We start from the raw sequence: 15,589 nt of genomic DNA, 5'->3' as shown, positions 1-15,589 counted from the left end.
CAATCAAACATATTTTAAATTCTTTCATACACTAGCTGAAAACTGAAGTTCTGTAAAAGATTACAAAATAGTTTTGACAGGGATTTAAAATATTGATTGTGGCTGTGGTTTGTTGTGTAGAACTGCATAAATAGATTGCATATGATTGCTACAATTTTTTTTTTGGTGGGGGAGCATTTCTGATTCTTGGGTTTCACATAAACTCACCAAGTAAACTGTGATTTTACTCACAAGTAACTTGTACTGACTTGACTGAAGCCTACCTCTTACTTTAATATCGGCTGAAGTCACAGCTGTACCAACAGAGCAACTGTATTCGCCAGTATCCTTGAGAGTTAGATCTGTGATCTGCATCTCACACACCCTCCCCTCTTGCTTCATCTGATATTTGGCTCCCTCCCCCAGGAGCTGAGCATCCTTTCTCCACTCAACCGGGACTCCTGGCTTGGAGAGCTGGCAGTGGAGGGTCACACTATTCTCCTCCAATGTTTCCTGGTTCTTCAACTTTTGCTTGAACGTCACTGGAATTTCTGCGGTGTGCAAATACAGTGAGGAATGTTTACTTACAGCTAATCCTGTGGTCAGTAATTGCATACATTACAGTGAAATTGTGTTCTCATGAGGTGTCTCTCACCAGTGATTATGATTGTGGCAGTACTTTTAATGTCTTCGCAAACACAGCTGTAAACACCACTATCTTCTGGCTGACTCTTTCTAATGAGCAGCTCCAGTGTGGAACCTCTCTGCTTGAGCTGATACCTCTCATCGTTGGTTAACACGTCATCTCCCTTCATCCACTGAGCAGTGAGGCCTGCTTTGGAGAGCTGGCAGCAAAGTGTTACCCCGTTGCCCTCTTGCACTTCAATATTACTCAGTTCATGGAAGAATTTGACAGGTCGTTCTAATGGGAAAACAAGAGACATTACCAAAAATAAAACACTATAATATCATGAGTAACAATCGGTATCACGGAGGTTTGACTTGTTTTTGGTTGAATTGCTGTTCAATGTGTGTTTAGATCTTATGTGTATTCAAGAGTTATAGCTATATAAATATATATTTTCGATATTGCGTATTTCATCTATAAATCCAAGCCCTCCACTTGAAATTTCAATCCTGCCCCCGCAATCTTGGTTAAATTCCTCACTGGTTCCCCCCTCATCTCTGTCATTATTCACTCTTCTCACTCCACCAGGGTCATCCCATCATTGTTCAAAACTGCAGTTATCACCCATATTCTAAAAAAAAAATGGTTTAGAGCTCAACATTTACAATAACTTCTGCCACATCTCCAATTTACACTTTTCATTTTAGGTTAGGTTCTAATTTTGTATCCCCTCCACAGCTCTAAAATTACCTCTGATTTGACAACCAGCCCTTACTCTCCTGCAAACCAAGCATTTTACTTGCTCCCTCACATCCTGTTGATCAGAAATCAACACCTGGTTAACCTTTAACTTCATCATGCTAAACTGACAAAACAGAAGTTGTTCTTGTTAGTACAAAATTTCCATTATCCAAAGCTGGCAGTTTCTCCATCCTGGGTAACCACCACTACCTATAGCTTCCTCTCAGTTTAAATTTGTGGGTTTTCCTCGTCAGCCTACTTGCACCTGTGCAATATCAAACGGCTCCGTCCGTCACTTCAGCGGCCTTCAGCCGCTCTGCTTCTCAGCTCTGGAACTTTTTGCCACATGACCTCCGCAACTCAGTCTTTCTTACCACATTCAAATCTAAACTCAAAACACACCTATTTAAAATTGTGGTTTTTTTTAAATTTGTTTCATTTATTCTGTATAATTCAGTTTTTAATTGTTGTTTTGTTGATGTACAGTGTCTTGAAAGGCTCTTTTTCCAAAAAATTCATTATTATATCATATGATCACAATTGCACTCCTATATACTGACCATTCACTGCGAGGCAAGCTGTAGTACTTTCTTCACCACAAATACAGGTGTAATCACCAGCGTCTTCGAGAGTGACTTCACTAATAGTCATCTCCAGCTGCAAATCCTTCTTTCTCATCTGGTACTTGTCTCCTTGCCTCAACACCAGCCCTCCTCTCCTCCACTCCACTGAGTGGGCAGGTTTGTTAAGCTCACAGCGAAGAAACACACTGTTGCCTTCAATCACCTCCTGGTTGGCAAGCATGACCTTGAAACGTGGTGGTAAACCTAAAAAATAATTTGCCCAACCACTGTATTTGGTTTTATAAGGATTATATTAGTGTTATTGACAACAATTATCTTATTAGTTGTTAATTGATTAAGCAAAGAAAATTAAAGAAGTGTTTTTCAACATGAACGTACGAGGATGTGTCAAGTGTCAACTCACCCTGGACCGACAGCTCTGCAGTTGATTGGCTATCCTTGGTCTTGCAAATGTATTTCCCAGCGTCGCTATCTTGCACGTTGTTGACAATCAACTTCGTGTAAGGCCCTTCCTGCTTCATTTCATACTTGCCTCCACTGCTTAGAAGCACACGACCTCTCCTCCACTCCACTGGAGCTCCGGGTTTGGAGAGCTCACAACAGAAAAGCCCACAGTCGCCTTCCTTCACCTCCAAATTTTGGAGCGCACGTTTGAATATGACAGGAAGTGCTGTTTGGAGCACGCACAGATTTATGTCACCAGCGTGGAAATACCCGAAAATAATTTTAAATGTACTGACATGCTGATTTTACTTACGTTTCACTTTGAGCTCAGCAGTGGTTTTCTCATCACCTGTAATACAGCTGTACCTCCCCGCATCTTCCACTTGAACCTTTACAATGGTCAACTCAGCTGCCTTCCCTTCAAGCTTCAGCTGATACTTCCTCCCTGACATCGCCTCAGACAGCAGCTTTCCATCTTTCTGCCACTCTACCAGGGCATCTGTTTTTGACACTTCGCAATGGAGCGTCACACTACTGCCCTCTTCTGCCTCCTGGCTTTTCAGACTACCTTTAAATGTGGCGGGAACAGCTTCACAAGGACAAAGTAGATGGATTCACATATACAGGTATGTAGTTGATTTCATACTTGAAACTTCTGTAAGATTTTGGGGTGTTTTTGTGTGAATTTGTTCCATTTGTGTGGTCAGGGATCTGAGGTTGGATCTCAGAGACGTCCTGCCTCACAATCGCTGTTCTACTTCACCTCTGGCTTCAGGTAGTTCTACCACTACAAACTCTTTGAACAGTAAAAAATTATAACATTAGCAATTGAGATTATGGGGGAGCTAACTGGCCTAGCTCAACCACCAATTAGTAACTACAATAATGAACCGTGTCCAAATTATTTTCTGGTACGGGGAAATAGGTGTAGTGGCAATGTTTTAGACCAGTCGTTTTCAAAGTGAGCATCATCTCCCCTATGGGCCGCCAGAGAACATTAGGGGATTGAAATCCCTAATTAGACCTCTAGTCCCCTAAAATACACACCACTTTTAGTACATCAGACATGATGTAACGCTAAGCAATCACAGCCATAAGAACTTGTTTCAACGTGTCACAACAAACAACCTTAGCATACTGTATAACATACCAATGACTTTAACTGTTGCCTTTGTCTTCTGATCTCTGCAGACACAGGCGTAGATACCGCTGTCCTCCGGCAGAGCATCTCTGATAGTCAGCTCCAGCACGGAGCCTCTCTGCTTCATCTGGTACTTCTCTCCATCCTCTAGCAGCTCACCGGCCAGCCTCCACTCCACAGCGATGCCAGGCTTGGAGATCTCACAAGACAGTGTGATGTTGTGTCCTTCCTCCACTTGAAGGTTCTTCAGCTTTTGCTTGAAGGTTATTGGGAGTGCTAAAAAGCAACATAGAAATATGTCGATTTTCCCTAAACATTAATGCACACAAAAAAGCATCCTTATTCTGAAAAATGAATATTGATGTCAGGTTAACTAAACACTGTACCATTCACAGTGAGGGTCGCTGTGGTCTCTATGCTCCCACAAATGCATGTGTAGATGTTGCTGTCTTCTGGCGTCACATCCAGGATCCTCAGTTCAATCAGCGTGTCCCTCTGGCGAATGTGATATTTGTCGCCATTCTTGATGAGCTCATCCCCTCTCTTTCTCCACTCCACAAAGAGAGATGCTTTGGAAAGCTCACAGCGTAAAGTTGCAGTGTTTCCCTCCTCGAAGGTCACGTTGTGAAGCTTCTGCTTGAAGGTCAGTGGCAGAGCTGAGGAATATTCAAAAATATTTAGCACCAATACATCAAGATTCTGATGTACTTTGGTAATAGAATATTTGCTACCTTTGATTTTGACGGTGGCAGATGTGACCTGATCGGCACACAAACACTTGTAAAGCCCACTGTCTTCAGGAACAGCTTTCCATATCAAAAGCTCCAGCGTTGTCTCCCATCTTCTCATCTGGTACTTCACTCCATTCTTCAGCACATCTTGGCCTTTCATCCATTCTATTGGTATGCCTGATTTGGACAGTTCACATCGCAGTATAATATTGCTCCCTTCCTCTGCATGCATGTTCTTCAGTTGCTGGATGAATGTAATCGGAATGGCTGGAAAATAAGGAACAAAAAAGGATGGGATTGGTGAAAGTGAAAAGAAAGAGAAAAAAAACCCCTACCTAAACCAATATCAGGAACATGGCTTTACCTTGTACTTTGAGCCTCGCTGTAGTGTGGTGGCCTCTGCATTGACAGGTGTACTCCCCTGAGTCCTCAGGCTTCAGAGCTCGGATTATGAGCGAATTGATGGTCAGTTTCTGTTTCATGACATACTTGTCTCCAAGCCTGAGACTCTCAACGCCTTTTCTCCAGTGGAACTGGACTCCCGGCAGAGAGTACTCACAGGTCAGGGTAGCAGTTTCACCTTCTCGGGACTCTACGTTCTGCAGAGGCTTTGTGAACTCAGCTGGGATAGCTAAAAGGAGATACAGTAGCAACATTAGACAAAAAAATCATGTTATTGTTCATTTTGATGGAGAATTCCCATTGATACCTTTGACAGTTACAACAGCTCTCGTTGTAACAGATCCAGCACTGCACTCATACACCCCAGCATCACTTTGGCAGACCTCCCGAATTGCCAGCCGAGCCTCACATCCTGAACGACTTGCAAAGTACCTTGATGAGTTCCACATCAGACAGCAATCTTTGTACCACAGGATGTGGCAAGGCTTTGAGGTTACGCAGAACAAAACTAGACCCCCTCCTTCAATAGCCTCACAGTCCTCAAGCGCTTTACAAATGGTTGGACGTCTCTCTGGCAAAGTGAACATGTCAAAGCAATTAAAGACTAAATGAAATGAAACAAGAAAATATAAATGAAGAAAAGACTAAGCCTCACCTCTGACCAACAGTGATGCATAAGATCGTTTGTCACCGGCTGCAAACGAAATGGTACCAGTGTCTTTGCGGGCCAGCTGTCTAAATGTCAGCGTGTTGTAGCCTCCCGCCAACATCTGGATCTCATTAAGCTGATTATTGTACAGCAGAGTCTCGTCCAGGTACCACTTCACCCCCGTGTAGTCACTGGGACAGATTTGACACTTGAATGTGACTGTGTCGCCTTCAAGGCACTCAATGTCCTCCAGTTCATCCAGGATCACCACCTTTTGGCCTGACAGAGACAGAAAAATGGACTACAAAATCTCATATAGCCTTTATATTAATAAGATTGCAAAAATATTAGAAGTTGTTGGTTTGAGGCAGCACAATAGTGAATTCACACATTCTGTCCTGAACTGAACTTAAATGTTAGGAGTTCTTGCTAGGCCCATACCCCAAACCTCTATAACGGTTTGTTACTAAGAAGATTAAAGCCAGCTGCACACCATGTTTGCAACTGGTTTTCATGTGCTGCCATCCAACTACAACTCATTTGGCTGCGATTACAAATGTTGATTATCATACGATCTTCCATCCATCTTTTTTTATCGATCTGCCTCCGAAATGAAGGAACAAAAGTTTGCATTCATGCAGAGAATCGATCCATGATTGCCTTCAGCCTTTTGAATATCCACAGTCTCTCTGCCAACAACAAAATATATCTACAATGGCCAGTAGAATCTTCTTTAACCTTGACAATCGGGCACGTTTAAATAATATTGGCGTCACTTCAATTCTCAATTTTCCCTGTAAGAACGGCAAGGTTTGCCTTTAGTGTTGCAGCAAGTTGGTAGGTGTGTGATGCTCGGTTACAGACTACTTTGATCACGACTTCCCGGGTCGGCTTATTTTGGCTGCGCTGCTGGTTGGCTTTAAGAAAGACGGAAGCTATGTTCCCAGACTAGAACTTTACTAAATAAGTGTTTTCCTCACCCTGCACAGTCAGCTGTGCACGGCTCTGCATGGTCCCGACGTCACATGTGTAGATATCTGTGTCCAACTTCTCCAGATAAGTGATGGTGAGTGACAGCACCACACCCTTTTGCCTCATGACATACTTCCTACTAGATCTCAGCTCCATCATGCCCTTCAGCCAGGTCACTCGCTTGGCTGGCTGTCTGGTCTCACACTCCAGGGTCACTTTACCCTTTTCCTCTGCTTTAGTGTCCTTTAACTCTCTTGCAAATGAGTGCTGCAGTTCTGGAATAAGACATAGTTTAGAAATTGTATATGAATGCTGAGTATAGCAATTCTACCAATCTTTCAGTCTTCTAGAGTAAGTTATGACATCAGCATCAGTGCCTCAGCACCTTATTGTTTTTGACAAAAATGTGATAATCCAGAACAAGTACTTACCTCTAACTTCGAGCTTGGCGCAAGAGGCAACCCCATCGGCCTGACAGCTGTACTCTCCTGAATCTCTGATTGTGGTGTTCTTGACTATCAGCCTCGCCAAGTTCTTTTCCACACTCATCTTATATTTGTGACTCTGCCTGATTAAATGGCCATTTTTCAACCAGTGGATGGTGACCTCAGGTTTGGTGATCTCACAACTCAGCTCCGCGTCCTCACCTGGCACAGTCTTGACATTCAGCAGATCCCTAAAAATGTGTACTGGCCTCTCTACAATCACAGTAGAGGCATGTTCATTTTTTATATGAATTCATCTTGCATTGATTAAACTACTGTTTACCTGTGACAAAGAGCATGGTTCTGCAGCTTAAGTCTTTAATTGAAAAGATCACGTCTCCAGCATCAGACAGAACTGCATCTTTAATTCTCAACTTGTATTTGCGACCATTGTTGATGACCTGGAAGTGGCCGTTGGAGACAACCCCTTGACCGTTAATGGTCCAGAAAGGCTGATCACTAAGAAGGTGAGAGACGTGACATTCAAAAGTGCAGCTTTCACCCTCCAGTATGGATGTTGTCTTCAAACGCTGGATAATAGTGATATGTAAATCTGTAAATAGATCAAATAAAGAGTATTTAAATGTGCAATGTCCGGATATTTTAATTACACTGCTCTTCAACCAACCATGTACAGTAACTTTAGCCTTGGTCTGGCTGGTGCCCAGATCACAGATGTACTGTCCAGCATCATCTTTGCTCAAGCAATGAATAATCAGTGCCATGGACCTCCCGTACTGGCACAACTCATGTTTTTCATCAGCTGTCAGGACAATGCCATTCTTCCTCCAGACTGGGATCACAGACTCTTTGGAAATTTCACACTGTAGGCAGACCTCCCCTTGTTCTTCCCCAACTGCATCTTCCAGTGGTCTTAGGAAGACCACAGGCCGCTCTAAAGGCAATAGAAGCAGTAATAGATAACATACATTTAGCATTGGTGGGAATAGTTTTCTGAAATAAACAAAAGTATCAGAAAACGTGTTATTTAAGCTGACCTTTGACCTTTAAAGTTGTTGTTTCCGAAAGTAGGCCAGCTTTAAAAGTAACCCTGCTGTGCTGGGGTCTCAGCTTCTTAATGAAGAGGCTGTGCATGGTACCCATGTGTTGGATCCTGTTTATGGCATTGGAATAGAGGCGGACATTGTTGAGGAGCCACTCTACATTGGCAACCACATAGTTGAGCTCACAAGCGAAAGTGGCAACTCCGTCCTCATCAAGTTCCACTGGTTCAAGATGTTTCACCAGCTTCAGCCTTCGCACTGTTAAAAAAGAAGAAGAAGAGGGAATCCAATACAAATGGCACATACAGATCAGCTCTTAACTCAATAAATCATACTTAACCTACATACCTTCGACCTTAACATGTGCTGAGCTCTGTGAACCCCCCGCCATGCAGCGATACTGCCCTGCATCCATCCCTACCAATCCATGGATTGTCAGCTCTGCACGCTTCCTATCTCTCTTCATGTTGTACTTGTTTGAAGTCTTCAGAACCGTACGACCTTTAAACCACCGCACCACCCTGGGGGAGGGGGCAAACTCACAGCTCAGAGTGACAGAGCCGTTCTCCTTGGCTTCCACATCTTCCAAATTGCGGACAACTTGGAGGGGCCGCTCTAGAGGGAAATAAATAGTTTACCAGCTGAAAGCGATACCTTCACCCTTCTAATGATCACAGAGAGGATGTACTTGGGGGAGGGCTGGTTCACCCACCTTTTACCGTAAGCTCAGCAGAAGAACGGCTTTTGCCAGCGACGAAAACAACAGGCCCTGACATGGAGCTGTCCGTGCAGGTGAGGCAGAGGCTGTGGATGTTACCCTCCCTGTAGATGTCCACATCTTCGCTGGCCTCCAAAACGTTCCCATTCAGGGTCCATTTGGGCGGCCTTCCTGATTTCAGGCTGGTCTCCACTTGGAAGAGGGCTGGCTCTGGTTCTGTCACTTCCACTGAGCTCATGCCCCGAACAATGCTCATAGCCTGCTCTGCATGGACAGTCACAACATAGCACACTTCTGTTATTGACACGTACATTCTGTATAATGATTTCTGTTATTTTCTGTGAGAATAAAAAATGTTTGAAATAAAATCCAAACAGATCTCACTTACCTGGTTGCAAAGTTACATCAGTAAATAGGAAAGTTTTTCCAAATAAGTTCTCATAAGCAAAGATGGGAAAAGTACTGACTTTCTCTATTTGGGTTACAATAAGTACAATTACTTGTGTAAAAAACAACTTTGGTAAAAGTACTCACTCAAATAATTACTCAAGTAAAAGTAAAAAAGTGCAGGCTCTGAAATGTACTTGATGAGTAAAAGAGTATTTTTACCGGATGATTCCTCCTACGTCAATTTGAAAGATATTAGTTAATGGAGCAAAAATGGGTATATATCGGCCAATTGACTCTCTGACTTGCCCTGCGTTGAGTCGACAGTGTTGAGTATCACTCGCTCATGTTGCTGGTCCACTCCTCGCTGACATAATTGAACCTTACTTTATATTGTTGACTGGCAGTCTGTAGGGTTCTTATCAGGTTCAAATTATCCTCTGGTGTGGTGGCGCGAGTTGCCCTCATATTTATGGGTTCTAATCTAGCCAATTCATATGATTGGTGGAGCCCGGAGACATTGACGTCTGCTTGTTCTTCCAGGTCAAGTATTTTAATTGTTTTCATGCATATGAAAACAAAAGCGACAACCTTGTTTTGAAAATGAATTGAATAAAAAAAAAACGACATACTCATGTTAAAATGTAACGGATAAAAGTAGAAAGTAGTCTGAAAAATACTCAGGAAAGTACAAAGTACTGAAAAAAGACTATTCAAGTACAGTAACAAAGTACTTCGTTACTTCCCATCTCTGCCCATAAGTCCCTGAGCTTGAATATTATTTGTGATGTACCGCAGGGGTCTATCTTGGGACCCAAACTTTTTATTTTATACATTAATGATATTTGTTAAATTTGTAATATTTAAAAAAAAATAGTGATTTTTTTGCAGAGGATTCATTATTGTCTGTTTTACATACACTCTAAAAAAAATATTGCGTTAATTAAGTGGATCTTGAATTTATTATATTGTAAAGGGGTTGGGGCAAGGGGGCTGGGCTGAAATTAATAAGCTTTGCATCCTTCCACCCCTGCTCAAACTTGCATCTTATCATATTGTGCCTTTCTTAATTATATTTCCTCTACCATGCTGTTTTTATTATTGTGCTTGTTTGAGATAAATAAAAAATCTAATCAAATCTATTATGGCTTTCAACCGTGGCTCCACTACATCTACATACATTCATGCAACCTTGTAATAAAAGATATGTATACAGTGCATGCATATATCTCACCCTCAACTAGAAGCTGACAACAGGTTTTGTCATCTCCTGTGTCGCAGGTGTAGGTGTCTTCGTCTGAGGAGCAGACGTCGTCAATGGTGAGCTGCCTGTAAATGTCTTGGCTGACAAGTTGGTATTTTTTGCTGGACGCAAGCTCCTTCTTGTTCTTGTACCACTTGACCTGAGCATTAGCTCGAGAAACCTGGCACTCCAGCAGGCCTCTGTGGTGATACATGGCTATCTTGACTCTCAGAGGACGCACTATTTGGACTGGCAGCTCTGACGATTAGAAGAACAAGGGAATTTATAACCACCATCTCGAACGTAAAGGGCCCTATTTTCGTGCCCAGCTCAATCTAGCGCAAGGCGCATAGGTGAAGGTTTCTTTCTTTTGATATTTTCCTTGATTAGTGCATATAGAATAGGTTGTTTCCTATTAAATTCAATTCCAATGACCTAATGCTACAACTTTTTAGCCACCAACAGACTCACCTTTTACTGTAAGCGTTGCGTAAGACGAGACGCGTTCCGCAGTGAATCGTATTTCTCCAGCGTGCTCTGGCCTGACCGACTTAAAAGATAAGGTGTGTGTTTTACCTGAAACCAGTTTCAGAACAGAAGGAATACCATTCTGCCTTCTTTGAAGGTATTTTATTAAATATGTTCACAGTATATGAATTAATATTCTCATTTACCCTGATGCCTGATCTTAATGTTGTCTCCATGTCGGATCCTACAGTCATCTCTGTACCACCGACCATCCACATCCACTTGGTTTACTTCACACAAGAAGCTGACGGGCTGACGTTCCATAGTATCAACATCCTCAAGTTCCTGGACAATGTGGATGTCCCTAGCTGGTAGGAAATTAAAGAAACAAGTCTTAATAATTAATCTACTGAAAAGAATGTTTTCATGAATGATCCGTATTCAAGCCACTTAATTTTGTCTTTATTAGACAGTCCTAATGAAACCTGAATCTTGAACTTGATCACATCATTGTCTTGGACTACAGAGTTGTCAGTCGGTTGTCTTAGCCTACCTCTAACAGTAAGTCTGCCGGAAGTCTGAATTCCATTTGCCTGGAACGAGATCAAGCCCACGTCTGCCAATGCCACTCTGTTTAATATGAGAGAATGCGTCTTCCCTTGTGTGCTGATGCGACAGTTGGGCTTGGACTTGAGCCGCATCCCATCCCTGGTCCACGCGCCCTCAATGTATGACAAGTTGAGGGTCACCTCAAAGGAGCAGCTCTCGCACTCTGACACTTCTACATCCTCCAAGCCTCTCACCACCTGCAGACGGTTCTCTGAACCATGAAGACAAAAAGGTTTGTGTATGCACTCAATAACCAATGTGGGTAACTGAATGAAATGAAGAACTTACTTGCGGCTGCTACTATTCCACCAGGTATATTGTCTGCCATTCTTGCAATCTTAATGGATTTGTTTTGATTGATTGAAACCTTTCAGTCTGGAATTGGAAACACATATTGGGGCTACAGATAAGTCTGTGGATAATGAAATACAATGTGGTACTGTATATTGTATTTTTGCCTTTCACTAGGTTATCTAGCAGTCTTCAGTAGTTATACAGTAGAACCCGGAATTCTTCTACATTATAGTAACTGACCTCCAGATGAGAACCACTACTTCGACGAGATCCAATCAAAATCCAAAATCAAAATCCTTTCACTACAAAAATAATCATGCCTGATTGACTTTGTCTTAAGTTTGATAGACTAGCTCAACTCCATCTTGCTAAAGCTAACTATAGCCTTAAGGAGAAATCTGGGATCAAGCCCATTCATTTGCAAGACGACCACTTCATGATCTCAGCCAAGTCACCCACAAATATATTTCAGTTATCGTATTGAAGTACACAAGGAGAGGCATCTTGTACTACAACCACACCAATAAACATTGTCTCATGTCTTGTGAAATATGAACCACCGATATTTTCAGCTTGGAGAAACCAGGGACCCTTGTTTGAGAACTCTACTGCTCCACAGATCTTGACCACTTGTACCTGTGGTTTATACATTATCTGCACATTTGGGGTAGACATTCATTATTGTCTTTGCTGCTGGTGATATTATAATTACAATCATAGCTATAATATTACATTTGGTGTCCTCATCAAAATCACTCATTCATCAGGAAAATGTAGCAAAATAATACAACTGAGATCTTATCACCGCCCAAACATTTGTAGACATACCAGTGTAATGGTCAATCTCTTAATATGGATGAATGTATTTTGGCATGTCGCGCTCACTCTGCTAACTATAGCGTGCGTAATAAGTGGTTAAATAACACTTTTTTTTTTTACATGGTTTTATTGTCCACAGCATTTTATTTGATAAAATGCGACATTTTAATCATGTACATTCAATTCTCACTACCATATTGAACATTTCGCCTGTGTCCCAGAAATGACTGTCCACCCTGTCCTACTGGGGTATCTGCCCCTTTAAACCCTCTGATGTTTTCACTGATGTAAGAACCAGCATTTTGTTTCTTTCTATAATGGACTCTGAAACAGTAGATAGTTGCAGAATAGGTTTTTATACTTACGTTTCATATTTTTTATTCTTATAATAGGCTATAATAATAATGCATCAGATTTATATAGCGCTTTTCTAGACACTCAAAGACGCTTTACAGCGGAATGGATACATTATTCATGCTAGGGCAGGCTGACGGAAGCGTGGCTGCCAGTGTGCGCCTACGTCCCCTCTGACCACCACTAAACATAAGCACTTTCCATACACCAGTGTGATTAGCACTGGATGCAGTGTGGGAGAAGTGCCTTGCCCAAGCACACAACGACACATGACTCGGGGAGAGCGGGGATCGAACAGTCAACCTTCTGGTTACTGAATGACCGTTTCTAAACCCTGAGCCACCGCCTCCACCGTGATGAGGTTGCATCATCTGGCTTAACATGTCCACACTGTCATAGTGAAATCAATTTGTATGAAAATCATTTAGAAATTCAAAATATATTTGTTGAACTATACAAATTAGCTTGATAACTGAATCGTGTTGCTCATTAATGCAAACATTGACCAAAACTGTCCACCCTGTCACTGTCCATCCTGTCAGCAAGCTCGCATCCAGTATTTTACTGTTTCCATGTACATTGTCCGCTTAAGTTAATGTATAAAAAGCTGTAGGAGCTGGACCAATATGCATTTCTAACAGTAAAATATCTAATTGATACAAGAAATATGATGCTGAATAGAAAATCCCAACTTTTTGGGGTTGAAATTGGAAGTCTCAAAGACACCTTAGTGTGATATTGACTCTGCTTAGAATGTTACCAAATTCAAGATGGCCGTAAAAAGTCAGTACACATGGCATCACTATCATACGGTGGATCCCCTCGGTGACATGTTCGACCTCCCCGGTAATGACGAGCAGTTTAATCTGTCACCTCGCTTGACTTAGCTCATCACCACCAATATAGACTCAGCTGTGACGCTGTCTCTACCAGACTGAATGCCCTCAAATGAGAAAGGGAAGCTAAAAAAAACAAGAGGCCAAATGAGAATAGATTGATATCAAGTCTGAGAAGTTGGAGCCTATACCACTATCACCTAGATGTTTACAAGGCTGTCTAAATGTGGGACAGCATGAACAGCATCACACCAAACCACTGGATTTGGATTCAGCGTAGCTCAATTTCACATTTAGGCCCAAAATCGCTAGACATATTCCCAAGAGTGTCTTTATAATTCACAAATTGCATTCCACAAAACACATCAAAATGTCCATCTTTCAATATTTAAATAGAAATCGTCCCTCCCTCCTTTATGGTGTGGAATTGTGTCAAGACACATGCCAAGAAAGAAAACACCAGCAGTGATGTACGCACCTTTAACTCAGATGTATTCCAAGAGAAATTCATCCTCATACTGGCTGGACATCATGGAAAACAAAATATCTTTGCCTGAGAAGAACAAATGTATTAAAAAAAACACACACACACACACACCATCACAAGAAAAATATTTTTCAACAAAGCCTACTATATTAACAAAATCAGCATGCATACATTCGGAATATATGAGTCGTACTTCCCGAAGGAGACAGTCTACAGTACTTTTTTCCCCCCTTGCTGCTGTGATGGAGCGATTTAGTGAACAGCTGACACATCCCTCCCCACATACTGACCTCCAAATAGCTCTCTGTCAGTATGCACGCAAAGATAGCTTCAATCGTGTGAAGCGGAATGGTACTGGGATCAATAGCATAGGCAATCAACCAAAATGTAGTCATATTGGTGAGATTGCAAGGTAGATGAGCTTCACGCTTATCCTGATCACATACCTGGGAAATGTTATGATCAGGAAACCCACACAAGCACAACCTTTGACTCTAAGGCTAATTTACTAGCCAAAACATTCAACATTTGCCGCCTTTCATTCATTTCTTCAGAGGTGGCAAATCCAGGTCCAGAAAGTAAAAACCCTGCCACACTTTGGCTTTAGCCACAGGTGCTTCTAATCAACGGCAAGTAAACGAGCTCCACCTGTGCTAGCTCCAGCTCGATAACCTGCCAGCTCAGTAGAAACACCTGCGGCTAAAGCCAAAATGTGGCAGTTTTTTTTTTTAACATTCTGGACCTGGATTTGACACCTCTGCATTTCTTTCTTTGGAATTTTACTGACAGCTCTTTTTTTTCTCAACATTCAGTTCACAGTTTCAGATGAAATAGTATTTTCAGATAGAAACTCATTTGAATACGGACAATATGTTAAAAGAAACTTCTCACCCAGCAGCAGCGCAGTTAACTACAGAAAAGAAACTTAATGAAGTAAACAAAGGGCAAAAAAGGAAGTTAGCCTGTATTTTGGTACTCAATATTAGTTTGGAAAAACACTTTGATGATAACAATGTTTCACCAATAAATGGATTTCATTGTGTCCAGCTCCCCAAATTAATTATTTGATACTTAGCACATTTTGTAGAGTCAATTTTACTCTGAAAAAGACTATATTTGGTCCCAGTCTAAACAGAGTAAATATATAGAGTTTATACTCGGAAGAGAGTAAAATATTAAGAAGAAAAAATCTGGAGCTAAAGCCAAACTGTGGTAGGGTTTTTACTGTCTGGACCTGGATTTGCCACCTCTGCCGGATACATTAGCAATATGTTAGCTAACAGTAAGTCTAGCATAGCTCAAGTGGTAGAGTGGCTGTCTTTCATGCTGAAGGTTGTGGGATTGTTCCTCAACCTTTGAGTATTTTATTGTTGTTGTTTTAAAATATTTTACTCTCTTCCAAGTGTAAAAGTTTACTGTTTAGAGTAGGACTGGATATAGATTTTTTAGAGTAAAATTTACACTACGAAATGTACTGTGTAGCAGTCGTTTATCTCAAGCCAAACTGTGGTAGTTTATTTATTTTTAATTTTTTTGCTTTCTGGACCTGCATTGAAATGAATGAAATTCTTTTGACAGCTCGTTAGCCTCACAGTCAAGGGTTCTGGGTTCAAA

General features: G+C 41.6%; 1 protein-coding gene across 1 annotated transcript in view; it reads right to left on the bottom strand.

Annotated features, from left to right (window-relative positions):
- obscna (obscurin, cytoskeletal calmodulin and titin-interacting RhoGEF a) overlaps positions 1-11,513 on the bottom strand; it is a 37,420-nt gene extending 25,907 nt beyond the window's left edge. The window contains exons 1-23 of the mRNA XM_077584517.1: positions 11,474-11,513; positions 11,130-11,396; positions 10,783-10,944; positions 10,580-10,684; positions 10,100-10,366; positions 8,473-8,742; positions 8,109-8,375; positions 7,755-8,018; positions 7,385-7,651; positions 7,040-7,309; positions 6,703-6,969; positions 6,280-6,546; positions 5,306-5,578; positions 4,958-5,221; positions 4,613-4,879; positions 4,249-4,515; positions 3,904-4,173; positions 3,527-3,793; positions 2,690-2,965; positions 2,336-2,602; positions 1,909-2,175; positions 635-901; positions 264-530 (exon numbers count right to left, since the gene is read on the bottom strand). Of these exons, the coding sequence (XP_077440643.1) occupies positions 264-530; positions 635-901; positions 1,909-2,175; positions 2,336-2,602; positions 2,690-2,965; positions 3,527-3,793; positions 3,904-4,173; positions 4,249-4,515; positions 4,613-4,879; positions 4,958-5,221; positions 5,306-5,578; positions 6,280-6,546; positions 6,703-6,969; positions 7,040-7,309; positions 7,385-7,651; positions 7,755-8,018; positions 8,109-8,375; positions 8,473-8,742; positions 10,100-10,366; positions 10,580-10,684; positions 10,783-10,944; positions 11,130-11,396; positions 11,474-11,513 (5,665 nt within the window). The remainder of the gene's footprint in view (positions 1-263; positions 531-634; positions 902-1,908; positions 2,176-2,335; positions 2,603-2,689; positions 2,966-3,526; positions 3,794-3,903; positions 4,174-4,248; positions 4,516-4,612; positions 4,880-4,957; positions 5,222-5,305; positions 5,579-6,279; positions 6,547-6,702; positions 6,970-7,039; positions 7,310-7,384; positions 7,652-7,754; positions 8,019-8,108; positions 8,376-8,472; positions 8,743-10,099; positions 10,367-10,579; positions 10,685-10,782; positions 10,945-11,129; positions 11,397-11,473) is intronic.
- Between the last annotated feature and the right edge of the window lie 4,076 nt (positions 11,514-15,589).

Source organism: Vanacampus margaritifer, chromosome 13 (genome assembly GCF_051991255.1).
Source record: "Vanacampus margaritifer isolate UIUO_Vmar chromosome 13, RoL_Vmar_1.0, whole genome shotgun sequence".
Lineage (NCBI taxonomy): Eukaryota > Metazoa > Chordata > Actinopteri > Syngnathiformes > Syngnathidae > Vanacampus > Vanacampus margaritifer.
The sequence above is the reverse complement of the archived record's forward strand: the minus strand, read 5'-3'. Positions and strand labels throughout refer to the sequence as shown.